Below are 27,114 nucleotides of genomic sequence, written 5' to 3'. Positions count from 1 at the left end.
CTGGTAAATTCACTGATGATAGTGAAAAGATTCGTACTTTATTAAGTAATCTAAAATGTAAAACACTTACTGATTTTATATGGTATAAAGATACCTTTTTATCTCGTATATATGAGATACCAGATTGTAATAATAGTTTCTGGAAAGCTAAATTTATAGATGGTTTACCTTTTCTATTTGCTGAAAGAATTAGAAAAGTATTAAGAAAAGATGAGATTAATATTCCATATGATAATTATACTTATGGAAATTTAATTAATACTTGCATTAAAGAGGGTTTAGCTCTCTGTAATGAATTAAAATTAAATAATCAAATTAAAAGACAGAATTTATTTGAGAAAAAACAATTAGGTAAATTTTGTGATCAATTAGGTATGGACTTACCTAATAAAGGTAAGAAGAAAATTAAAGAAAAAGATGAAAAATTTTATAGAAAGAAAAGACATTTGTCTGATAGACAAAGAGATAAAAAGAAGAAAAGAAAAGAAGGCCGTGATTTACGGAAAGAAGAAAAATACAAAAATAAATTAATAATTTGTAGAAAATGTAAAAAGCCAGGACATTATGCTAATCAATGTTGGGCTAAAAATAAAATTAATAATTTAGATATAGATGATAATCTAAAAGAAACATTATTTAAAATAATAATGGATTCAAATAATAATTCTGACAGTGAAGCTGAGAATTCTTCAGAATCTTATATTTCAGAAGAAATAATAGATAGTGAATCAGATATTTCTGATGATTTAAATGAATGTAATAATTGTATACAAGGAAAATCTTGTTTAAATCATATAGAAGATAAAAATGATGAATTTTATAAACTAATGTCTCAATTAAATGACTTAAATATTAATGTGTTAACTAACAATAATATTTTAGAATTTCTTAAAATGATTAAGGATCCAGTATTAAAATCCACAATTATTGATCAAATGGAGAATACTGCTTCAACTAGCAATAATAATAATAATATTTTTGTTAAACAAAAACAAGCTTACTCTATGAAAGAAGTTAAAAATCTTCTCCAACAGAAATATAGTAAACAGAATCCAGTTACTATACAGGATTTAGTTAAAGAAATAGAAAATCTTAAAAAACAAGTAAAAATTTTACAACACAATAATAATAGTTTAAATTATCGTGTTTCAATCATTGAAACTAATAGTAATAATTCAGTTAATAATTCTGATAGTTTTGATAATCTACAAGATATTTCTTTTCCTGATCCAGATAAAAAACATTTATCTGTTTTAAGCATGATTATATCTCAAAAATGGTATACCAATATAACTTTATTAATTGAAAATTCTTATGAAAAGAATTTCATTGCTATGATTGATAGTGGTGCAGACTTAAATGTTATACAGGAAGGATTAATTCCTACGAAATATTTTCATAAAACTACTCATTCTCTCTCTCATGCAGGAGGAGAACCATTAGAAATAAATTATAAATTACCAAAAGTTTATATTTGCAAAGATAAAAACTGTATTCAAACCAGTTTTTTATTAGCAAAAGATATTTCTAGCCAACTTATACTTGGTCTTCCTTTTATTTATCAAATTTATCCTTTAACTTATGTTGATGAAACAGGTATTATAGGAACTTTTCAAGGTAATCCTATTTCCTTTAAGTTCATAACTAAACCTGTTCATAGAATTCTTAATGAATTACAAGAAAAGATTGATAGGAAAACTTTTCAGATTAATTCTTTAAAAGAAGAAGTTAATATATTCTATAGATGATAAATTACAAAATCCTAAATTACAGGAAAAAATTAAACTTATTTATAATAAGTTTTCATTAGAAATATGTAATGATCTTCCTAATGCTTTTTGGAATAGAAAGAAGCATATTATATCTCTTCTATATGAAGAGAATTTTGATGAAAAAAATATTCCTACCAAGGCTCGTCATTGTCAAATGAATTCTGAATATTTAGAATTATGTAAGAATGAAATCCATTCTTTATTAGAAAAAGGTTTGATAAAGCCTTCTCAATCTCCTTGGTCATGTACTGCTTTTTATGTTAATAAACATTCTGAACAGGAAAGAGGTGTTCTAAGATTAGTCATAAATTATAAACCTCTTAATAAGGTTTTAAAATGGATTAGACATCCTATTCCTAATAAAAAAGATTTATTAGATAGACTTGTAAATGATATCATATTTTCAAAATTTGATTTAAAATTAGGATTTTGGCAGATTCAGGTAAAATAATCTGATATATATAAAACTGCTTTTAATGTTCCAATAGGACATTATGAATGGACAGTAATGCCATTTGGCCTTAAAAATGCCCCTTCTGAATTTCAACAAATTATGAATGATATTTTTTATAATTACAGCAATTTTATAATTGTTTATATTGATGATATCTTAGTATTTTCTAATGATATTGAAATACATTTTAAACATTTAAATATGTTTAAAAATATTGTTATTAAAAATGGACTTGTTATCTCAAAATCAAAAACGATTTTATTTCAAACCAATATTAGATTTCTCGGTCATATTATTGAGAAAGGAAAAATAATTCCTATACAGAGAAGTATAGAATTTGGTTCAAAATTTCCTGATATTATAACTAATAAAACTCAGTTACAGAGATTTTTAGGAAGTTTAAATTATATTTCTCCCTATATTAAAAATCTTATTAAAGATTCTGCTATCTTATATGATAGGTTAGAGAAAAATCCTTTACCTTGGTCTGAAAGACATACAATAGCTGTTAAAAATATTAAGGAAAAGGTTAAAAATCTTCCTTGTCTTATGCTTGCTAATCCTCAATGGGATAAAATAGTTGAAACTGATGCCTCTGATATATGTTTTGGAGGAATCTTAGAACAGAAAGATCCTCAAAATAAACAAGAATATCTTATTAGATTTTATTCTGGGAAATGGAATAATGCCCAGAAAAATTACTCCACAGTAGCAAAAGAAATTTTAGCTATTGTCAGATGTATTTTGAAATTTCAAGATGATTTATATAATCAAAAGTTTATTATAAAAACTGACTGTAAATCTGCAAAATTTATGTTTAATAAAGATTTTAAACATGATGTTTCTAAACAAATGTTTGCAAGATGGCAGGCTCATTTAGCTCCTTTTGATTTTGAAATAATTTATAAAAAATGTGAAGATAATCACTTACCAGATTTCTTAACTCGAGAATATTTATCCTAATGTTTTTATCTACAGATATGTATTCCCGAGGAGGAAGAGGAGAGTCCTCTTATAGAGGGCGAGGTGGTAGGGGAAAACCCCCTAATATCATTGCACAGCATGGTAAACAGAGGCTTATAGCCCAGAACTTATCCAGTTCATCATCCAGTAATACTGAGCAAAATAATGAGTTATACAATGAATTTCAAGAATTCTTGAAACAAAAGCAGAGAAGTAATACAGATTCTCAATCTTCAGCATCATATGCTAATATTATCAAAGAGGATGATAATGATTCAGCTCTATATACAGAGACAAAACATCGAGAATTGATTCTTCTTATAGAAGAAAGAGATACCCAATGGGAAAAAACTTCATGGACTATAATAGAAAGATATTTAAACAATACATCGTATGTATATGGTTCTTATAAGCAAAGAGGATTTTATGAAAATCTTCTGATATCTACAAAAAGTGTTGACATATGGTACTTTATTAAGTAATCTAAAATGTAAAACACTTACTGATTTTATATGGTATAAAGATACCTTTTTATCTCGTATATATGAGATACCAGATTGTAATAATAGTTTCTGGAAAGCTAAATTTATAGATGGTTTACATTTTCTATTTGCTGAAAGAATTAGAAAAGTATTAAGAAAAGATGAGATTAATATTCCATATGATAATTATACTTATGGAAATTTAATTAATACTTGCATTAAAGAGGGTTTAGCTCTCTGTAATGAATTAAAATTAAATAATCAAATTAAAAGACAGAATTTATTTGAGAAAAAACAATTAGGTAAATTTTGTGATCAATTTGGTATGGACTTACCTAATAAAGGTAAGAAGAAAATTAAAGAAAAAGATGAAAAATTTTATAGAAAGAAAAGACATTTGTCTGATAGACAAAGAGATAAAAAGAAGAAAAGAAAAGAAGGCCGTGATTTACGGAAAGAAGAAAAATACAAAAATAAATTAATAATTTGTAGAAAATGTAAAAAGCCAGGACATTATGCTAATCAATGTTGGGCTAAAAATAAAATTAATAATTTAGATATAGATGATAATCTAAAAGAAACATTATTTAAAATAATAATGGATTCAAATAATAATTCTGACAGTGAAGCTGAGAATTCTTCAGAATCTTATATTTCAGAAGAAATAATAGATAGTGAATCAGATATTTCTGATGATTTAAATGAATGTAATAATTGTATACAAGGAAAATCTTGTTTAAATCATATAGAAGATAAAAATGATGAATTTTATAAACTAATGTCTCAATTAAATGACTTAAATATTAATGTGTTAACTAACAATAATATTTTAGAATTTCTTAAAATGATTAAGGATCCAGTATTAAAATCCACAATTATTGATCAAATGGAGAATACTGCTTCAACTAGCAATAATAATAATATTTTTGTTAAACAAAACAAGCTTACTCTATGAAAGAAGTTAAAAATCTTCTCCAACAGAAATATAGTAAACAGAATCCAGTTACTATACAGGATTTAGTTAAAGAAATAGAAAATCTTAAAAAACAAGTAAAAATTTTACAACACAATAATAATAGTTTAAATTATCGTGTTTCAATCATTGAAACTAATAGTAATAATTCAGTTAATAATTCTGATAGTTTTGATAATCTACAAGATATTTCTTTTCCTGATCCAGATAAAAAACATTTATCTGTTTTAAGCATGATTATATCTCAAAAATGGTATACCAATATAACTTTATTAATTGAAAATTCTTATGAAAAGAATTTCATTGCTATGATTGATAGTGGTGCAGACTTAAATGTTATACAGGAAGGATTAATTCCTACGAAATATTTTCATAAAACTACTCATTCTCTCTCTCATGCAGGAGGAGAACCATTAGAAATAAATTATAAATTACCAAAAGTTTATATTTGCAAAGATAAAAACTGTATTCAAACCAGTTTTTTATTAGCAAAAGATATTTCTAGCCAACTTATACTTGGTCTTCCTTTTATTTATCAAATTTATCCTTTAACTTATGTTGATGAAACAGGTATTATAGGAACTTTTCAAGGTAATCCTATTTCCTTTAAGTTCATAACTAAACCTGTTCATAGAATTCTTAATGAATTACAAGAAAAGATTGATAGGAAAATTTTTCAGATTAATTCTTTAAAAGAAGAAGTTAATATATTCTATAGATGATAAATTACAAAATCCTAAATTACAGGAAAAAATTAAACTTATTTATAATAAGTTTTCATTAGAAATATGTAATGATCTTCCTAATGCTTTTTGGAATAGAAAGAAGCATATTATATCTCTTCCATATGAAGAGAATTTTGATGAAAAAAATATTCCTACCAAGGCTCGTCATTGTCAAATGAATTCTGAATATTTAGAATTATGTAAGAATGAAATCCATTCTTTATTAGAAAAAGGTTTGATAAAGCCTTCTCAATCTCCTTGGTCATGTACTGCTTTTTATGTTAATAAACATTCTGAACAGGAAAGAGGTGTTCTAAGATTAGTCATAAATTATAAACCTCTTAATAAGGTTTTAAAATGGATTAGACATCCTATTCCTAATAAAAAAGATTTATTAGATAGACTTGTAAATGATATCATATTTTCAAAATTTGATTTAAAATTAGGATTTTGGCAGATTCAGGTAAAATAATCTGATATATATAAAACTGCTTTTAATGTTCCAATAGGACATTATGAATGGACAGTAATGCCATTTGGCCTTAAAAATGCCCCTTCTGAATTTTCAACAAATTATGAATGATATTTTTTATAATTACAGCAATTTTATAATTGTTTATATTGATGATATCTTAGTATTTTCTAATGATATTGAAATACATTTTAAACATTTAAATATGTTTAAAAATATTGTTATTAAAAATGGACTTGTTATCTCAAAATCAAAAACGATTTTATTTCAAACCAATATTAGATTTCTCGGTCATATGATTGAGAAAGGAAAAATAATTCCTATACAGAGAAGTATAGAATTTGGTTCAAAATTTCCTGATATTATAACTAATAAAACTCAGTTACAGAGATTTTTAGGAAGTTTAAATTATATTTCTCCCTATATTAAAAATCTTATTAAAGATTCTGCTATCTTATATGATAGGTTAGAGAAAAATCCTTTACCTTGGTCTGAAAGACATACAATAGCTGTTAAAAATATTAAGGAAAATGTTAAAAATCTTCCTTGTCTTATGCTTGCTAATCCCCAATGGGATAAAATAGTTGAAACTAATGCCTCAGATATAGGTTTTGGAGGAATCTTAAAACAGAAAGATCCTCAAAATAAACAAGAATATCTTATTAGATTTTATTCTGGGAAATGGAATAATGCCCAGAAAAATTACTCCACAGTAGCAAAAGAAATTTTAGCTATTGTCAGATGTATTTTGAAATTTCAAGATGATTTATATAATCAAAAGTTTATTATAAAAACTGACTGTAAATCTGCAAAATTTATGTTTAATAAAGATTTTAAACATGATGTTTCTAAACAAATGTTTGCAAGATGGCAGGCTCATTTAGCTCCTTTTGATTTTGAAATAATTTATAAAAAATGTGAAGATAATCACTTACCAGATTTCTTAACTCGAGAATATTTATCCTAATGTTTTTATCTACATATATGTATTCCCGAGGAGGAAGAGGAGAGTCCTCTTATAGAGGGCGAGGTGGTAGGGGAAAACCCCCTAATATCATTGCACAGCATGGTAAACAGAGGCTTATAGCCCAGAACTTATCCAGTTCATCATCCAGTAATACTGAGCAAAATAATGAGTTATACAATGAATTTCAAGAATTCTTGAAACAAAAGCAGAGAAGTAATACAGATTCTCAATCTTCAGCATCATATGCTAATATTATCAAAGAGGATGATAATGATTCAGCTCTATATACAGAGACAAAACATCGAGAATTGATTCTTCTTATAGAAGAAAGAGATACCCAATGGGAAAAAACTTCATGGACTATAATAGAAAGATATTTAAACAATACATCGTATGTATATGGTTCTTATAAGCAAAGATGATTTTATGAAAATCTTCTGATATCTACAAAAAGTGTTGACATAACTCACTTTTTCAGTAATACTCAGCAGAAAGGAAGTTATAACTTTTCAAAGTTTATCATCAAGAAGATCATATCTATTGAAAAATGGGGTATATCTCCATTAGTTGAAAAAGAATTTTATTCTGAAAATCATAAAATGAGTTTTAAATTCAATTTTTGGGATTATATTGAAAGTTTTAATAAAACCTTGTTTTATGAAAATGAAAAAAGAAAACATACTTGGTTTTTAAAAATTTGTGAAAATGTTTTTCACTATCCAGTTCCAAATTGGTTTTTAATATGGTGGAAGATATTTGGTCCATCCGCAAAGATTTTGCCAGAGATTTTTATAAAACCCATGAATACTTGGTTAAATGTTTCTCCAAGTATTAAAAAATCATTTTCTGAACATTGGATTGATGGAAAGACTCTATGTCTATTTTTCATGGAATTTGGAATCCCATGGATCTGGAGATGGACAGCCAGAATTCGGTTACACTGATGAAGGCATCCCTTGCATATGGAGGGTTAGTTCCACAAAATTTTGGGACAAATTATTAAGAGATGATCCAGAAACTGGAAAACCATATGGTTATGAAACTCTTCATCAAATGAAAGAAAATTTTTTTTTATATCAGAAAGAAATTAATAATCAACAAGAAAAGGAAAAAGCCTCTATGAGTCCTTTCAAGATTCTTACTCAGAAATATATTCAAAAGAAAAAATGATCGAGATCTATATTGAAGAAATGAAAAAAAATCTTTTCCAGAATATTGGAGATGCTGATTCAAAATCAGATAAATCTATGGCGTCCGAATCTAGTGAAAATCAATTTATTCATCTTATGAAGATGCAGGATGCTCAAGACCCTGAGGATGATATTCCTCAATTTTCTCAGATAGATGACATTTTTGAGAATTTGAAAAATTCTTTAAAAGACAATATTAAAGATGATTAAAATCGTCAGAAAAAGAATTTGCAGCTGGTGCAGTTGGTGGAATATCACATCATGGCATATCGGGTGGAATATCATATCACTGTAGACTTTTTGACTACTATTTGCATTAATAATGCATTGTATTATTTACTTTAATAAAGTATTGTACTGTTTTTATTTTAGATGGAATCCGGGATTTCATGTCCGGCTCTTCTATCTATTTATAGGTTCATTCTATGTCTTTAGGAGGACACGATTGAGTTTGCTCCCCTCTCATTTCTCTCTTGTAAAAACCCTTCTGAATTATATCAATAAAAGTTTGAAGTTTTGGTAACAAATTTGTAAGTTCTTACTATTTTTATTTTCTGTTTTTATTTACTGCTTTAAATTTTTATATTTCATTAGTTGAGCCTGTATGACAGGCTAAAGCATTCGTGCTAAATTATTACTTTACTATGACATGATCTATATTTATTGTTTTTGAGATCAGATTGAGATAATAAAATATCTATTTAAATTTTTGGAATTTAATGTAATAATTTTTGTAAGAACAACTTAGCGGGCCGGGCTTTTCCTGAAATAAAAACTTATTTGCACGCTTACGAGAAACCTATAAATATACATAAAAGCTAAAACCCTAATCCCCCACAGTTAAACCCTCCGAACTTGAAGCGGAAAGAAACGAAAAATAAGAACTCGTGAATATTGTGAATTCTCGAATCCCCCGGTGTGAAGATTGTGAATTCCTAATCCGAATTTAGGCTCAAAGTGATAATATAATTGTTGTACTATTTAATTGTTAGTTAACTTTTATTCTGTTTTTTGTGCAGGGAAAATCAGTAAAGATTTCATCTTTTTGGATTTTAGGTCAACTTATTGAAGTTCTAAATGGCGGTTGATGGGAGTTTTTGTCTAAAATCGGAGCTCAGGAGGTTTCTCGATAGGCGTCCAAAGCTCAAGTCTCTTTCCCGTTTCAGTGACTTGTTGAACAAGGTACTGAAATTGTGGACAAGTCCCGGATGTTGGTTTTTTTCTTTTCGTATATTTTTGACCAGTGACATAGAATTAGGCATGTCTTACCATTCTCCATGGGTTTCAGGGGGACCTAGTTACAGAATATGAGGTGGTTGACGCAGTTGGGCAATTGCTTCTGCACCCGAAATACACAATCCCGTTGCTGGGATGCCTCAGGCCAATAGCACAGAAGATAGTGGAAAGGACAACAGTGTTGGTTCACTCGGCTCGTAAACTGATGCCGGATGATGATTGCTTGGAAGAATTTGATGAAGAAGAGTTCCTCGGAGACTCTGAAAATGTAGACGGTGCAGAAGTTGCGAACATTATCGATATTTATGTCAGTTGGAGGAAGGGATTGCGGCTGCACGAGCTTGCCTGCCTTGCCTTTTTCCGAGCTATTGATTTGATTCCTTTTCTCTTGGGGTAAGCTAGTTTATGGGCTTCCCTGTTTCTTCCTGGCTTTTCTTTTTGTACCTTTCGATTAAATTGTGAACAAGCTAATTTAATATTTTGCGATTCTGCATTAATTTACCTTTGGCTCTCCAGAGATGTTTGAGGAACTAGATAAGAACAAAAGCTTCAAAGAGTGATGGGCTTTTGGGTTATGTTAACTGGTAAATGGATGCTATTATAAACCCTAGCATCAATCTGAAAGTCAATTTATCATAACCATTATTTACAAAAAGTAGTTTATGAATATTTTTCTATAAGATAATATATTAGAAGATTAAAATTTAACAGTTACAAAAAGCAAACAAGAGATCCACAAGGGAAAAAATAAAGTAAATAACTAATCATATCAACAACAAATATAACTTCAGTGTCTCCCTGAATCTGAAATCGAGAAATTCTTAAACTCTAAATGTTTTCCAATCCAGTTAGATGTCCGAAACTTAATATATTGTCGAAAATGCTTCTATTTCGCTTCATCCAGATTGATCAACAAATACAATAAAATGCCATTGTCCAAAAAATTTTATTCTCTTTTGCCAAGATCGTGTATTCGTGTCCAAGACCGAAGCAAACAAGTCGCGTGAAGATCTTGGAACTACCCAAACCAGACCCAACTCCTCCAAAGCTCTCTACAAATGACAGCTCGTGATAGGACAATGCATGAGGTCGTGATCCTGAGTCTCCACCTCTTTCCTGTAGAGTACACATAGTTCGGACAAAGAGCACATGTATGCCTTATCTTTTGCAACACATTACAAGTTGACAAATTAGCCAGAACCGCCGTCCATGGGAATACTCGAACCTTTGGTTGGATGGTGCTTTCCAAATAACATGAAAAAGAGGAAAGAGAGGAAAATCATAAATCATAAAGAATGACTCATAGAAAGATTTAACAGAAAAAATCCGTGAAGAATCCCTTTCCCAAATTCTGAAATCTACACCCTCCTCATCTAACCTGACCCTCTATGAGGACCCTAGCAAAGAACTCAACTGATTCACTTCACCATCCCCGAGTCCCTCCAAAAGTGCAAAACCCAAGATAAAGAAGAAGGAATAGAAGATTCCTCCAATTGAATAAAGTGGGAAATATCCTTGTTGTGAATCGAAGAAATTTGAAACAATGAAGGATAAAGATATTTAAAAGACGAATCTCCCCACCACCTATCCTCCCAAAATCTGATTTTGTTACCCTTTTTAGCCACTGCCCTCACTAACTAGTTTATGCATATGAATTCATGTTTATGCGCTTTTGAGCGGTGGAGCCACTATGTATTGAGGTCGCTTCAAACTCTCAACTTAAAATGTATATTTTAGCACTATAAATTTTGAAAAATGGACAAATTTCTTCGTCAGCCCGAGTAATATGCTATTTGAGATTTTGACCTCGACCTTAAGGTCTTTGCTCTACTTTGGTGCTTGGATCGCTATGTGGTTTAAAAGATTCAAATTACATCGTTACTAAAACTCTAAAAGAAATAGCTTTTGGTAAAGCTCCAAAAGTTGTGTTCTATAATTGGTATTAAGATTAATGTCATGTGCTCGATTCCCAATCGTTAGATGTTGATGCAATTATTATATAGGGGGAGAAATAATTGCTTGTACCAAGAGAATTGTCAAAACATGATGCTTGAGATTTTATGGCCTTGATAAATTGGTAAATACTCAATGTTATAGTATTTTACAGGGTTTAGGGTCAATGATATAGTTAAATAAGCTTTTATTTTCTACTGCTTTTCAATTTGTGTTTTCATTTATGCAGAATGGTTTAGATTTCTGGCTCAGTTTGAGAAACTGAATATAGTATCTGTCTCATTGGTGCAGGTCTATTTTAAAGTATTTTGAAGATGCTCCTGCCCCTTTTGAAAGATTTGTGCGTTGTGGAACATTTTCCAAGACTGATGCTATGGTATATATAACAATTTTTTAAAATCTATTTCCCTTGAAATGAAGATTTCTGTTGGTTAATGTCTGTTAAGCTGTTTCAAATTCAATTTTCTTCTCGTCTTGTTGTGTTGCGCTTGAAATTACTTTGACTTGTCATATTCGTTATTTCATATAAATGTGTTAGTGTGATAAGGAAAACAAGCATAAAATTGGATTGATGTGTACAACATGCTCTAGTTAATTGACTGAGAAAGTGTCCGCCGATTTTTATATTGGGACTTGGGTGCAACCCTTGTTTTGCAAGCACAATGATAATTATCATTTCAAGTGACTGCTAGGTAGTACGAAGCAGCAATATTTTTATAACTATGGCGATTCCATGGTTGATGGAGTAACATGTTGGTTTCTTTGGTTGGCATGTCGTCAATCAATTCCATGGTTGATGGAGTAACATGTCGGTTTCTTTGGTTGGCATGTCATCAATAGATCGATGACATAATGTGACATGTGCTTGATAATATTGATTTTTAGGACGTTCTAATTTGTTGTTTTATCAATTTATATTTTTAATTATTGAAAAACTATAGATATTTTTCTTTATCAAATTTATCAAATAATTATCTACTATTTATCTCTTTGTCAGGGAGCAAATCAGTTGTTAAATGTTGTCCGAGCATCATATGGTCTTTTGATGACAGAGACAGATATTTTCATGTCATTTTGGGATTGGTCATGTTATTTGGACCTTTTACAGAAGTATCCAAATTCTGTCTCATTAAATAATGTCGATTTGAGGAAAATCATATCTGACGCGAGGTTGAATGATTTTGAGTTGAGGGAGATTGTGTCTGACATCAGATGGTGCAGCATAGATATATTATCATTGATTTTGGGGTTAAGCTTTTGAAGCATCTGCAAACCTTGGTCGTGACTCTGAACAATCCATTCACTGTCTACTGCGGTAAGCTCTCACATTACTTGTGAATGCATACTCTGAAGTTTATGCATGTACGAGGATTTCATTATTTAATCGACGAAGCAATCATGGTTCAAAAGAGAGGGGGATGGATTTGATTGCGTTCATTTTTCTAATCCATGTGCAAATATCTACTTAAATATATAGTTCATTCTTAAATCAAGGCACGTATAATGTTTGTTTTATTTGGTGCAAGTATAATGATGCTCTCAAAGTTACTGCATTGGCCCCTCAAACTTTCAAGTATGGAAAAAAGTTTCATTATTACAGTTTTTATGTATTTTAAATTGGATAATATTTGCCGCAGCTTAAAAATGGGTAGTCATTCAAAGACAAGTATTTATGTGGAAGATAACAGACAACAGACAGAAAATGATTTTATTGATACAAAACTGGACACGATTAAAGTTCCAGGATTGCAGAGTTTAAATCGTTCTCGTTCTCAGATTTGTATAGGAATGAATTTTAGTTTTGTGTTAACCTATTTTGAATTGTAATTAGCTTTGTCTTTTTTGGACCTCTGATTCACCACTTTTTATTACTAATTATATTAATCTATATAATATCGTTTTTTATGAAAAGAAATTGGACAATAGCTTATTCTTTTGGCTGTGGAATTATTTTTTGACTTTTTGTCGTCAGCAAATTTTGGTTCATATGCTGCATCAATTTGTTCCATTTATATTTATAGCTGGCAAGAATTTTGCATGGAAGTATCATTGGAGAAAGGGAGTTGGTATCTTGAATCTCCTATACAAGAAACATTGGCAATGGTTGGAAGAAGGGCTGATAGGATTGTACCATCAGATCAAACCTGCACGATTGACAAAAGGTATGGATAAAAAATTAACAAACTTGGAGAATATTTTAAAGCATCAGTCATCACTTTAACAAATGTCCTGCTATTAAGCGAGAAGTGGGATACCCTACCGGTTTGAGTTTTAACTTCATAGCTTTGACTTAGACCAGGGTTGATGTTTATTCACCCATTTTCCTTTTGACCTCTATATCTTTGTAGTCTTAACGTACATAAGGGAAAATGGTTTCAGATTCTCTCCCTGCCAATCTGCTGGTATTTAAAGTTTTTGACATTTGGCCACTTTTTCCTTCAGGAATCTTGGGAATCCTTTTTTCTTGACATCTAACATGACAAAAAGTTTTGAAATGGTCTCTCTAGCTGTGAGTCAGAGGTGGCCTGTTCTTCTCTACGGTCCTTCTGGTTCTGGGAAAACTGCACTTATTAACGACTTGGCTGACAGTCACGGAAGCAGAGGTACACATTTTTGTTTACTGTATCAGTCAAACATGCTTCACAAAAAGTCAATTGCTGTTCATCCAGTATTTCTGATTTTGATTATGACCAAGTTTGTTTGCATGACACAACACTATTGACCTGTTTCATGTTATTTTGTTTGTCATTTTTGGAACCTTTCTGAATCCTAACATCTCAATTCGTATTAAAAGTTCTACAACTTCACATGGACGAGCAAATAGATGGTAAAACATTGATCGGCAGTTATGTTTGTACTGAGCAACCTGGCGAATTCAGATGGCAACCTGGTTCTCTTACTCAGGTTTGATATTATAGATATTTTAATTATTGGAAGATTTCCTAGGATATTGTATATTTGAGTACATATTCTTTTTTATTGTGTTAGAGAGATTTAAGAGTTTATTTGTTAGTTTCCTTATTAGGAGGATTTGTTTCAGGTTTTGTTTAAAAGTAGAGTCTATATATTAATGTACAGCCATTATGCCTAGATACACAAGAATTATTTCCCAATACTTTGATTGTTTTTCTGTCAATTTGGTATCAGAGACAAATCATAGATCCTAGTCCTTAAATTCGCTTCCGAAAAATGTCTAAGGCTGAGAGTTTCCTTCATCCTCCACCCGAGACTCAACTTGTTCGAAACCCATATGAAAACCATCCCGTTCAGATCACTGCTATCCGACTCAACTGTGACAATTTCCTTCGATGGTATCAAGCAGTTAGAATGTACATTAGGGGAAGAGGCAAGATTGGCTATATTACAGGTGACAAGAAAGCTTGATGAAAAAAACCCAGCCTATGTCACTTGGGACGCTGAAAACTCAATGGTGTTGACTTGGTTGGTCAACTCCATGGCCGAAGAGATAAGTGCGAATTATCTTTGCTATTCAGCAGCCAAGGAGTTATGAGAAAATGTTTCGCAGATGTACTCAGATTTAGGGAATCAATCCCAAGTGTACGAATTAACCCTACGACTTGGGGAAGTTCGCCAAGGCGAGAATTCTGTGACTACATATTTCAATTCCCTTAAGAGAATTTGGCAAGATCTAGACTTATTCAATGATTTCGAGTGGAAATCACCCGATGACTGCTTATACTATAAAAAGATGGTGGATGTTGGTCACGTCTTTAAGTTTTTTGCAGGATTAAATATTGAATATGATGAAGTCCGTGACTGAATTGTCGGGAGAAACCCTATTCCATCCATTGGAGAAGTTTTTGCACAGGTGCGGCGAGAAGAGAGCCGTCGACAGGTTATGCTAGGAAAAAAAACTCCTGGTGAAATGGAATCTGTCGAAGGATCAGCCCTGATCATTCCTGAAACTCTTGCTAATCGTAAATGCTTCCAGAACCGTCATGTAGGAGACACAACTGGCGGCAATTGTGAATATTGTGGAAAGCCTAACCATACACAAGAAACTTGCTGGAAGCTACATGGAAAACCACAAAATGGCAGGTCGAATAAATCGAGTACTCCGACAGCAAATGAGGCCGAGGCATCTTCATACTGCAAAGAGCAATTAAACCATCTTTTAAAATTGCTACAATCTTATTCAGCACCTAATATCCTGTCGGTTCGATTGCACAAACAGGTAGTAATCCGTTGGCGCTTTCTGTCTGTAGCGCCCTTACCCGAGCCACTACTAAACAGACTAATAAACATGCAACATTTAAACTTAATAACAACAATTAAACAGCGGAAACCAAATACTTAATCATCTTACAACCCAAACGAAAACAAAACAATAACATCAGTCTTAAACATTAATACAACCATAACAAAAACATAACCCTGAACGAGAAAACGATAAACCACAGAAAACCTCCACTGGATCACCACTGAAACCCAACTGCTCTAGCCACTGCCCTGGTCGTCCGAACCGTCCAACCTAAGACCTGCCCCGTGGAATGGGGTGCCCAAGAGAAAACAAGGACGTGAGCGATAATCGCCCAATACGAGAATGTACGAGTATACAAACTGATATGATGCATACGAAATGCAATATGCTCGGATATCAAGGATCAAGTCAAGAATCTCATGCTCAGTCTAGAGGCGCCTGAGTGTGTAGTCTCTAATCTGCCCTAGGCATGTTTTGGCTCCCACACTCATCATCAAGACGTGGACCTACAATGTCCAGGTCATCAGAGCCCGCGGGTCCCGTCGGACACTGTAGCTCTCGATGCCCCATCGTCCACAATACAGAATAGGGCCGAGTGGCCCCAACAAACGAGGTATATCTCAAAAGATATCAGGCTCAACATGATATGTCATGCATAATATGCCAAAGCAGTAAAACATGTATCATGCAACAGATAAATATGCAGCATATAAGTGTGTATACTACGCTTGGATATCTCAGTCAGTACATCACGTACCTCACTAAAACAATCAGACAGAAAGCTCTGAACCTAAACAATATCAACATAATGAAATCACTATCAAACCAGATCAAACATGCTACAAGTTCTCCCTAATGATCCTTAAATCACTATTTAAGGCTTTAGGATTATACTTGCGTCCGTCGTCAGTCCGCTGATGATGTCTCGATCTCAGATCACCGACCCCTCCTCGAGTCGACACTAGTTCCGAAACTTCCCGACACCAAAATGCCCTAGAAACTGGCTAGAAAACCTAAGATAACTTGAACTCTCTCTGAAGAATGCGGTGTAGGAAACAAAAGAATCGGCTTCCATTTAAAGGCTGCATCCGGACTATTTCAGAAAATCCGAATCAATCTTATCTGCCACGTGTCAAAATCCCATTTGTCTAGTTGGATTTCTCGAGATAATGAAATCTGAAGTAGATCGATTTTTTTATTCGGTGGATCCCAACAGTTTGATCCCGAATTATCAATTCCTTAATAATACTTAATTAACAACTCATTAATTATCTCTTAATTAATACTTCATTCAAAACAAGGATTCGGGTCATTACACTGTCCTTCAAAATATCAGCCCTTGGGTCATAGATTCAAGGGCTTCATACCATAAGACAATCAATTCTCACTTATTTGATTCCTATATTCCATGTTCCAGAGTTGAAAAGATTAGAATAGCTGATGACAGTTTTTCATCGATTGCAGGCAAATGACACATTAAAATTTCAAAACATATTACATTGAAATCTGTTTTGCATATGTCAAAACTTGCCTGTAATCTCCTTTCTGTCAGTAAAATATATAAGGATTCCAATTGTTTAGCTTTTTTTCTTCCATATATTTGTGTTTTTCAGGACCCGAACTCGAGGAAGATGATTGGAATCTTACTGGAAAAATAAGGCTCATGCATTAGGTAGCTTTAGTTCCACTTCTGTCAACGATCAAGTAATGCTATGGATTAGACGATTAGGACATCCTAGTTTTCTGAACCTTAAACATTTATTTTCTTTGTCATGATTGAAAATCAATACATTTTAAGATCTGATAATGACACTGAATATTTCAATCAACATTTGGGAGCATTTGTGCCGAGGACAACTAATGATTTGTTTAATACGGATCTTGGCCATATGATCGGTAAGAAAGGTAAGATTTTTTGGAGAATGGTAATCCACGGAGTTACATGGGAAATTTGGTTGCAGAGGAATAGAAGAATTTTCCAAGAGTTAGAAGAAACAACGGAAGATATCTGGGGAAAAGTCAAGTTCACGTTAGCCAATTGGATTGGAGCGGATAACAACTTTTATGGAGTCTCTACATTTGACATTTTAAGGGATTGGTCCTATGTGTATTGTTAAAATTAGATGGTTTTATTTGGGTGCAGTGGATCGCTAGTCCACTTCTTGTAATGTTAAAAGAACTATATTAATAAAATTTATGTTTCTCATAAAAAAAAAAGAACTTATCGAGATACACCTTAACAAAATGACATTGCCGAAAGAAAAAACAGACATTTACTTGAGGTTGCTTGAGCCATTGTGTTTTCAATGAATGTTACAAAATATCTTTGAGGGATGCTCTTGTTACTCCATGTTGCTTGATAAATAGAATGCTATCTCGAATTTTGAAATTTGATACACCTTTGCAAACCTTAAAAAGTTATTTTCCTACGTCACACATCACTACAAACCTTCTTTTAAATTTTTTTGGTTGTGTTTGTAATGTGTATATACCTAATGTTTTCCGGTTCGAACTTGATCCAAAATCTGAAAAATGTGTTTTCCTCGGCTATGCTTCTATGTTATAACAAGAAAGGGTATAAATGTTTTAACCCTGTCACAAATTTTTTTTTGGGAGCATATATGTCCGATTTGTGGAGGATTGGTCATTTTTTTAGACAAATTATCTTCAGGAGGAGAAAATAGTGGTTGAGGAAGATAATTTTTGAGACACGTTACCTGTTCCAAAAATTATACCAAAGGCTTATGATCTCTTAATTGATTCCGATAAACACTTTGTGGAAAAAACTGTTGGAATTACAGATTCCAGAAGTAGTATCACATCTTTGTGTCTAAGATTTCTAACCTGTCTGTTCCAAGAACTGTCCAGGAAGCATTAGGTGATCCGAACTAGAAATTAGTAGTGATAGAAGAAATGAATGCTCTTAGGACAAATGACACTTGGACTGTGGTTGATCTACCGAAAGACAAAAAATAGTTGAGTGCAAATGGTTGTTTGCGGTAAAGTGTAAATATGATGGAAGTGTTGACAAGGTGAGACTTGTAGGTAAAGGATTTACTCAGAACTCATGGTATAGATTACCAAGAGACTTTTGCCGCTATTGCTAAGATTAACTCTATCAGAATACTTTTGTCTCTGGCAGTTATCTCCAACTGGCCACTTCATCAGTTTGATGTTAAAAACGCGTTCTTAAATAGAGATTTACAAGAAGTATATATGGAATTACCCCCGGATTTTGAAGAAAGGTTTGAAAAAAAAAAGTGTGCAGAAAGCCCTGTATGGGCTAAAGCAGTCCCCTAGAGCTTGGTTCGAGCGATTTGGGATTGCGGTGAAGAGACATGGTTTTTTACAAAGCCAAGCTGATCACACTTTATTTTTCAAACATTCCACCAAAGGTAAAGTGACCCATCGTAATTGTCTACGTTGATTGACATTATCATGACTGGAGACGGTCATCTTGAGATAAACAATTTGAAGTTGAATTCTAATGTCTCTTTTTCAATATTTATTAATGGTAGACCGTGCGGGAAAATTAAAGGGGAGAGGACTGCGACAAGGGGATCCATTATCACAATTTCTTTTCAATTTAGTCGTTGATGTGTTGGGGAGGATGGTGGACAAAGCAAGGACAGCGAAGGAGGTTACAGGATTCGAAGTAGGGAAAGAAAAGATTGAAATCACGCATTTACAGTTCGCGGATGATACCTTGTTCTTCGCAAAATCACGGAATGATATGTTGGCAATAGTGGACTTAATAAAATTGTTTGGAAGAAAATCTAGCTTGAAAATTAATTTGGGCAAAAGTGTGGTCCTGGGATTGAATTGTTTGGAAGAGGAATTAGATGAAATGGCGGTCACTCTTGGGTGCAAAAAAGAGAGGTGGCCTATTAAGTATCTTGGGCTACCGTTGGGAGGTAACCCAACAAAGATGGATTTTTGGGAACCCGTCCTTTCGAAAATGTATAAGAAATTGGCAAATTGGAAGAAGTCCTACCTGTCAAGGGGAGGTCGATTTACGTTGATAAAGGCCGTGATTTGTGCAATGCCATCGTATTTCATGTCAATGTTTAAGGTGCCAATTAAGGTGGCAAATATGATGGAAAAAATGATGAGGGATTTCTTGTTGGATGGTGGCGACGGGGATAATCATTATCATGTGGTAGGATGGAAGCAGGTTTGTAAACCAAAGGATAAAGGTGGCTTGGGATTGGGAAATGTCAGCCTCAGGAATAAGGCCCTTCTTGGTAAATGGTGGTGGAGATGTTCAGTGGAAAGGGAGTCGTTGTGGAAAAAAGTTATTAAAAGCATTTATGGGATTCACGATAATGGGTGGGATTTGGGGTTGGCGGATAAGGCGACGTTTAGAAGTCCTTGGAAGTGTATATCTCGGTCTTATCAGGATTTTCATCAACTAGTGAGGGGGGTGCCAAAACAAGGTAATATAGTTCGTTTCTGGGAGGATGTTTGGGAGGGGGAGTCTTCGTTTTCAATCCGTTTTTCGTCGTTGTTTCGACTTTCTTTGATTACCAATAAACCTATCAGTCAATTTTTTGAAGTCGTTAGTAGTGGGGGTAGTTTCTCTTTTATTTGGGATATCAGATTTAGGAGGGATCTTACTGACGGAGAGTTACTCGAATTCACTGAATTGCTAAGAGTTTTAGAGAGTGTTAGATTGCAGACGGGTCTTGAGGATTTTAGAGTGTGGTTGGGGGATGCGTCAGGGTTGTTCACTGTTAGATCTTTTTATGATTCATTCTTCACTACTCCTATTTTCCACTCTTTCAGCTATTATAACAACATTTGGAAAATTAATGTCCCTCAAAAGATTAGGATTTTCTCGTGGATAGTGGCCTTGGGAAAGTTGCCTACATGCGATTCGGTGCAGCGAAGGTGGAAGGGATGTGTTATGAGACCGCAGTGGTGCTGTTTATGTAGAAATCATGAAGAAGACCAAGATCATTTATTACTGCATTGCTCCTTTGCACGAGGACTTTGGTTCAGAGTGTTAGAAGAATTGGGAATTCAATGGGTTATTCCACAACAAGCTAAAGACTTATTTCATGTTAATTCGGGTTGCCCGTTAGCCGACAAAATCAGCAATTTCTGGTCTATGATAGTTCACGGCATGTTTTGGTCAATTTGGTTGGAAAGGAATAGCAGAATTTTCATGGATAAGGAAGAGTCTACAGACAACGTATGGGAGAAAATAAAATTTATGGTTGCATCTTGGACGATCAGCTTGGACCAATTCAACCATTTAAGTATATCGGATTTAGTTAGGGATTGGAAATTTGTTTGGTCTTGATTTGATTATGTTGATGTTTTGGAAGGTCTCCTTATGTTAGTGGTCTTGTAACTATGTTGCGGAATTCTCATCCGCATAGAATATGTAATCTTTATCGATTTTAATAAAATTAGTTTCCTATCAAAAAAAAAAAAAAGAAAGCTGCAGCACCTAATGAAGTGGTGGACCGAGAACGTTATCAAAGATTAGTTGGAAGGTTAATCTATTTGGCACATACCATACCCGACATAACTTTTCAGTAAGTGTTGTGACTCAGTTCATGCATTCACCTGGACATAGTCATTTCGAAGCTGTGTTTAGAATCTTGAGATATCTCGAAGGGACATCTGGGAAAGGACTTTTAATCGAAAATAGAGGCCACCTTCAAGTGGAGGCCTATACAGATGCAGATTGGGCAGGCGATGTAAATGATAGAAGATCTACCTGGAGGTAATCTGGTTACATGGAAAAGCGAAAAACAAAATGTTTTTGCAAGGAGCAATGCTGAAGTAGAATTTCTGTTTGTTGCACATGGTTTTTGCGAAGTGCTGTGGATAAAGAGGTTTTTGGAAGGGTTGAAGGTTCCTATACCGACACCAATTAAATTCTATTGTGACAACAAAATGGCTATTTCTATAGATCATAATCCAGTTCTACATGACAGAACAAAACATGTAGAAGTAGATAATCATTTCATCAAGGAAAAAATTTGACTAGTGGTGTATTACTGCATGCCTTATTTACCTAACAACCAAGGGTCTTCCTAAAGTCAGTTTGAAAATTTGGTTGGCAAGCTTGCTATGAGTGACATCAAGCCATGTTGAGGGGAGAGTGTTGGAAGATTTCCTAGAATATTGTATATTTGCCAACATATTCTTTTTTATTGTATTAGAGAGATTTTATGAGTTTATTTGTTAGTTTCCTTATTAGGAAGATTTGTTTCCGGTTTTGTGTAAAAGTAGAGTCTATATATTAATGTACAACCACTATGTCTATGATATACAAGAATCATTTCCCAATACTTTGATTGCTTTTCTGTCAATTTTAATAATTATTGTTAATCGTAGTGACTCGAACTCAGAACTTAGGCTCTTGTAAACCAACTTTGACATCGTTGGGTTAAGTGGCTGGATATAAAAATGTTTATTCAGTTAAATTAACAACCCATGAAATATTGTAACTAACTTGTTTCAAACAAAATTGCCAGGCAGTTCTGAATGGTTTCTGGGTTGTGTTTGAGGATATTGATAAAGCACCTCCAGATATCATTTTCATCTTATTGCCCTTGCTAGAAGGTTCAAATCTGTTCTCAACTGGACATGGGGAGGTATGCACTTCATATTATTGGGCCCTGCCTTCTTAAGGAATGCCTATAGTTAACCTTCCAAGTGCATTGATTGAAGTTTGTTGCCGCATAATGTGTGACGACTATCAACTTTTTAAATTGGTTCTTTATTATGTCTATCCACTAAAAGCCATAAATGTCTCATGCGTTGAGCTTAACTGTGTAAAATAATTTTGACTTAGTGAAATGTTGGTATGTGCTTAGGTCTTCACATTTGGTCTTCCGAGGTCTTATTGCTTTTTGGTTTGGAACCTAACCCACATATGTGAGCGTCCATGAACCTCGATTGGAAGACGTATAGCCTAAATTTATCGTGATTTCCTGTATACTTTGTATGATTTTTCAAAAGCTTCCAATAATAATATTTTTTAATTTTTGTAATGGTGTTTAATGTGGACGCATTGTAATTTGGAATTGAACTGGGATGCTTTGCGTAAGACAAATGCGAGGTTTTGACAAGCTTGAAGACTTTTTTGGGACCCATAGAATCAATTTATTTAAGTTCTAGGAAACTGGATGCTTTGGTTGGTGATAAGCCTGCTCAAGGTTATGTTTATTAATTGTATTGATCATGGAGATACTGTGCAGGCAGTACGAGTGAATGGAAATTTTCGGTTATTTTCCACCATAACAAGCTCAAATATAGACATATCTCGATTTATGGAAGGTTTGTTCTACTTCCTCTCATGCTTAATGTTTGTGACATTGATCTATGTGTTGTGATTAAATTATATCATGAGTTACATAATATTTGTATACCTGTTCATTGGCTATGAAATGATGAAATGTTCTTTAAAACTTTTCCTTTATCCTCTGGATGTATTAATATTGTATGTTGGTTTAATATTATTTTATCATTGAGCAGAAAATTGTTTTAAAGGAAACAAATTTGAAGGAACTCTTTTTATTTTTTATTTTTTATAAGGAATGATATTATATTGATTAATAAAATTAATTACAAAAATTTGAATGAACTCTTTCATGCTCTAAGTTGGCAATTGTTCACCCAAGGGAATTTAAAATCATGAAAATAGAAAATTGCTATTATCAATTAACCAAGCATGTGGTAAATTAAATATTGTGCCAGCAGCTTGTGTTTAGTTTTCTATTTCTGCAATTTTTAGTCATGGTATTGCTTGTGTTTTTTTCATATTTGTGCTGGCATATGATTGTCTAGCGTCCCATACCAAAAATGTTATCTGATGTAGGATAAGCCTGGCATTCACCTTTTTTGAAGTCAATAACAGTTGCTGCAGAAAATTTCTTTGAGTAAAACAGGCTATTCTGGGTTCCTGTGTCCTTGAGAAGTGGTTTCTCTATTTTTGTTTGGTGGAGAAAATTGATATGCTAGATAGAGCTGAGATAAAAATATTACAGACAGGAATATAGATTTAGAAAACATCACTTACGAAGAAATCTGCGGTTATTTCTGACCATAATCCTAGATGAGAGAGATGCATGGAATTTAAGTTCCATCAAATCTGAAATTGCCTAATTACTCGTATGATGGGTATATGTAAACTATTGCGTGCGGCTGCATAATAGGAACCATTCAGATAATTAACTTGGTTTGTATGTATTCAGATGGATACTCTTGAGTGGAAGAAATACTGAAAATTCCTTTTTTGAGTTACTATTTAATTAAGAGTCTGCTAATATCCTGTCATTATGGAATAGGTAAAAATTTTCTCGGTGCTGTTTGGCGGAAGGTAATGATTGGCCCTCCGAAAGATGATGAGATTCTAAATGTTGTGTTGAAGTGGTTTCCGAAGCTGAATGCTTCTCTTGCTCAAAAAATTATAGGTTCACATTATTTTATTTGATATAAGAATAGTTTAGGCTACTTGCAACCAGAATTAGTTTTTATTCTTCTCTTCCAAATTCTTCAGAATCCTTTGCAAGGGTCGTCCAGCTTATGAGACATCAACAGGGTATGACGGACTCATTGAGTTATCATGACAGATTCACATTAAGGTAGAACATTCTGGTGTGGTTTAAATCTCTGTTTTTTCTTTTCGCAATGAGTTATAACTAAGCTATTCATCTACCACAAAAGAGATCTTCTCAAGCTGTGCAAAAGAATCGCAAGTTTGGATTTTTGCTTTGATCAGGACAGCCTCTCAGCTAATGCATGCAACTGTATCTATAAAGAGGTTGGATACATCTATTGCTTTTCTCATCAACAAATGTTTTGTGGAGCATTTGGCTGTAAGTCTGGAATTGATCTTTTCAGGCTGTAGATGTTTTTGCGTCCTTCAATACTTCAGTTGGGAATCGTTTGGCCATCATGAGAGAGATTGCAAAGTTGTGGACCGTTTCAGCTGCTGAATCACTATATCCTGTTAACAAGCCTATTATACAGGTTTTTCTATTCATGATATGATGCATGTGTGCATGTTTTTTCTCCACTGCTCCAGAAATATTTTTCAAAATTTTGATGTTTGAGCATACAGGAATTAGGCTCTGGTTTGCAAGTTGGACGGGTTAGCCTTAAATATAATGAAATTGCAGTAAGCGATGCATTTGAGATATTCTTCATCTTCATCATATTTTCATTTGAAGCTATATGTCAACCTTTTTGAGTGGTCTATGTTACAGTTCAAACATGACAAGAAGCCCTTCGTTCAGCTTCGGAGTTCGGTGCATGTTCTTGAGAAAATTGCCCGCTCTGTTGAGTTTAATGAGCCTGTGCTTTTAGTTGGTGAAACTGGTACTGGGAAGACTACTATTGTGCAGACTCTTGCCACGAGAATTCATCAGAAACTTACCGTTTTGGTAAGTTAAAGTCTGAACTCTTTTGATCTGATGGCTTCAAGTTTTTTGAATGCTCATGAGTGATGCTTATGCTGTTCGCGTTTCAGAACTTAAGTCAGCAAAGTGATGTTGCTGATCTTTTAGGGGGTTTCAAACCTGTGGATGCACGGGTTGTTTGTATTCCACTTTATCACGAGTTTGAAAATCTATTCAGTAATACATTTTCGTCAAAGGTACCATGTACCATAGTGTATTTCCTTTCTTTCTTTCTTTTTTTCCTTATAAATAATTACTTATGTGCTAATGTTCTATTTCTAGGATAATGATGGCTTCCTTTCTAATTTAAGGGAAAAGTTATTTCTTAAGAAATGGAAACATTTATTAAGTGGATTTCAGAAAGTCCTCAAAAAGGTTGTTGAAATAGGAAAATCCAGTCCTGGTGAGAAGCGAAAGAGACCTTTAAGTAACAAGCTACTGAAAGCATGGGAAAATTTCTCGGTGAAACTTGAAAATGCTCATGCTCAAGTGAGTGTATCTAATGGAATGGTATTTTCATTTGTCGAAGGCGCTTTTATCAAGGCCCTGAGAAATGGTGAATGGATATTGTTGGATGAAGTAAATTTGGCTCCTCCAGAGATATTACAGCGAGTTATTGGGGTCCTTGAAGATGAGAAAGGGTCAGTATGCTTGACAGAACGGGGTGATATGCATAATGTATACTAGGAATTCCAAGTTTCGCATATTCGCTTGCATGAATCCTGCGACTGATGCTGGCAAAAGAGATCTGCCACTTTCTATTCGGGGCAGATTCACTGAATACTTTGTTGATGATGTGTTGTTGAATGATGAGTTAGATAATGAGGAATCGGTGTTGAATAACGAGTTGGTTAATGAGGACTTGTTTTTGTTTATTAATCAGTTTATGGATGATGATCCTTCAAACAGAAGATTGATAAGTAAAATTGTGAAATTCTACAAGGCAGCAAAGAAATATGAAAAAAGGCTGCAGGATGGGGCTAATCAGAAGCCTCATTATAGTTTACGTTCCCTTTACCGGGCAATGGAATACTTTACAAAGGCAAAACAAAGTTTTGGATTTGAAAGATCCATTTATGATGGGTTTTCAATGTTCTTTCTAAATTTATTAGATGACTCTAGTGCAAAGTTAATGAACGACTTAATTTGCAAAAATTTATTGGGAGGAAAATTTCCTCCTCAGATCCCTTTTGATTCGTACTTAAAGGTTGAAAGAAACTGTGTGGATGGCTACGTTATAACAAAGAGCGTTGAACAACATCTTGAGAACCTTGCCAGAGCAATATTTATCCAAAGATATCCTGTCTTGTTGCAGGGCCCAACATCTAGTGGGAAGACTAGCCTGGTTTGGTTTCTTGCCAAAATAACTGGTAATGATTTTGTCAGAATCAATAACCACGAACACACTGATCTTCAGGAGTACCTTGGATCTTATATTACTGATGCAAGTGGAAAGCTTATTTTCCATGAGGGAGCACTCGTGAAAGCTGTTCGGAAAGGTCATTGGATTGTTCTTGATGAACTTAACTTAGCTCCTTCTGATGTGCTTGAAGCACTGAACCGCTTACTTGATGATAATAGGGAACTTTTTGTTCCTGAATTGTCTGAAACTATTCGTGCTCATCCAAAATTTATGCTTTTTGCCACTCAAAATCCACCCCTTGTTTATGGAGGGCGCAAGATGCTTTCTCGAGCATTTCGCAACCGTTTTGTGGAGATTCATGTTGATGAAATTCCACAAGAGGAGTTGAGCACGATCTTGGAGAAGAAGTGCATGATTCCTGGAAGCTATGCTACAAAAATGGTTAATGTAATGAAAGAGTTGCAACTGCACAGGCAGAGTAGTAAAGTTTTTGCTGGAAAACATGGGTTTATAACTCCACGTGACTTATTTCGATGGGCTAATCGCTTCAGAAAATATGGTAGCTCCTATGAAGATCTAGCTCATGATGGTTATTATTTAATGGCTGAACGACTGCGTGATGATGCTGAGAAAACAATTGTTAAAGAAGTTCTGGAGCGGCATTTGAAGGTTAAACTTTCTGAAGATGACTTGTACGAGCCGGTGAGTAATTTTGAAACCATTCCCAATGAAATTATTTACATCCACTACATATATTAACTGTTGGATTTTGATAACCGAGCTGCTTTTACTGAATTGTGCTGTTTTTTTTTTGTGCTGTTTGGTAGGTTTATAACTGTAAACTGCTAAAAGCACTTCTCTTGTAGAGTCTGCGCCATCATGATTCTTGGTTGGATATGAGTTTTTTTGAAGAACTGAACTTG

At 33.4% G+C, this 27,114-nt stretch overlaps 1 protein-coding gene across 1 annotated transcript in view; it reads left to right on the top strand.

Annotated features, from left to right (window-relative positions):
- Positions 1-8,823: 8,823 nt before the first annotated feature.
- The window catches only part of LOC142529084 (midasin-like), a 51,287-nt gene continuing 32,996 nt past the window's right edge, over positions 8,824-27,114 (top strand). Inside the window, 19 exon segments of the mRNA XM_075634476.1 lie at positions 8,824-9,180; positions 9,287-9,627; positions 11,479-11,563; positions 12,185-12,442; positions 12,444-12,502; positions 13,209-13,349; positions 13,630-13,790; positions 13,982-14,091; positions 21,901-22,020; positions 22,627-22,705; positions 23,716-23,841; positions 23,928-24,012; positions 24,095-24,191; positions 24,272-24,400; positions 24,492-24,548; positions 24,637-24,813; positions 24,900-25,025; positions 25,111-25,512; positions 25,514-26,893. Coding sequence (XP_075490591.1) covers positions 9,076-9,180; positions 9,287-9,627; positions 11,479-11,563; positions 12,185-12,442; positions 12,444-12,502; positions 13,209-13,349; positions 13,630-13,790; positions 13,982-14,091; positions 21,901-22,020; positions 22,627-22,705; positions 23,716-23,841; positions 23,928-24,012; positions 24,095-24,191; positions 24,272-24,400; positions 24,492-24,548; positions 24,637-24,813; positions 24,900-25,025; positions 25,111-25,512; positions 25,514-26,893 — 4,038 coding nt within the window. The 5' untranslated portion in view covers positions 8,824-9,075.

This window comes from Primulina tabacum, chromosome 16 (genome assembly GCF_025594145.1).
Source record: "Primulina tabacum isolate GXHZ01 chromosome 16, ASM2559414v2, whole genome shotgun sequence".
NCBI classification, from domain to species: Eukaryota; Viridiplantae; Streptophyta; class Magnoliopsida; order Lamiales; family Gesneriaceae; genus Primulina; species Primulina tabacum.
The sequence above is the reverse complement of the archived record's forward strand: the minus strand, read 5'-3'. Positions and strand labels throughout refer to the sequence as shown.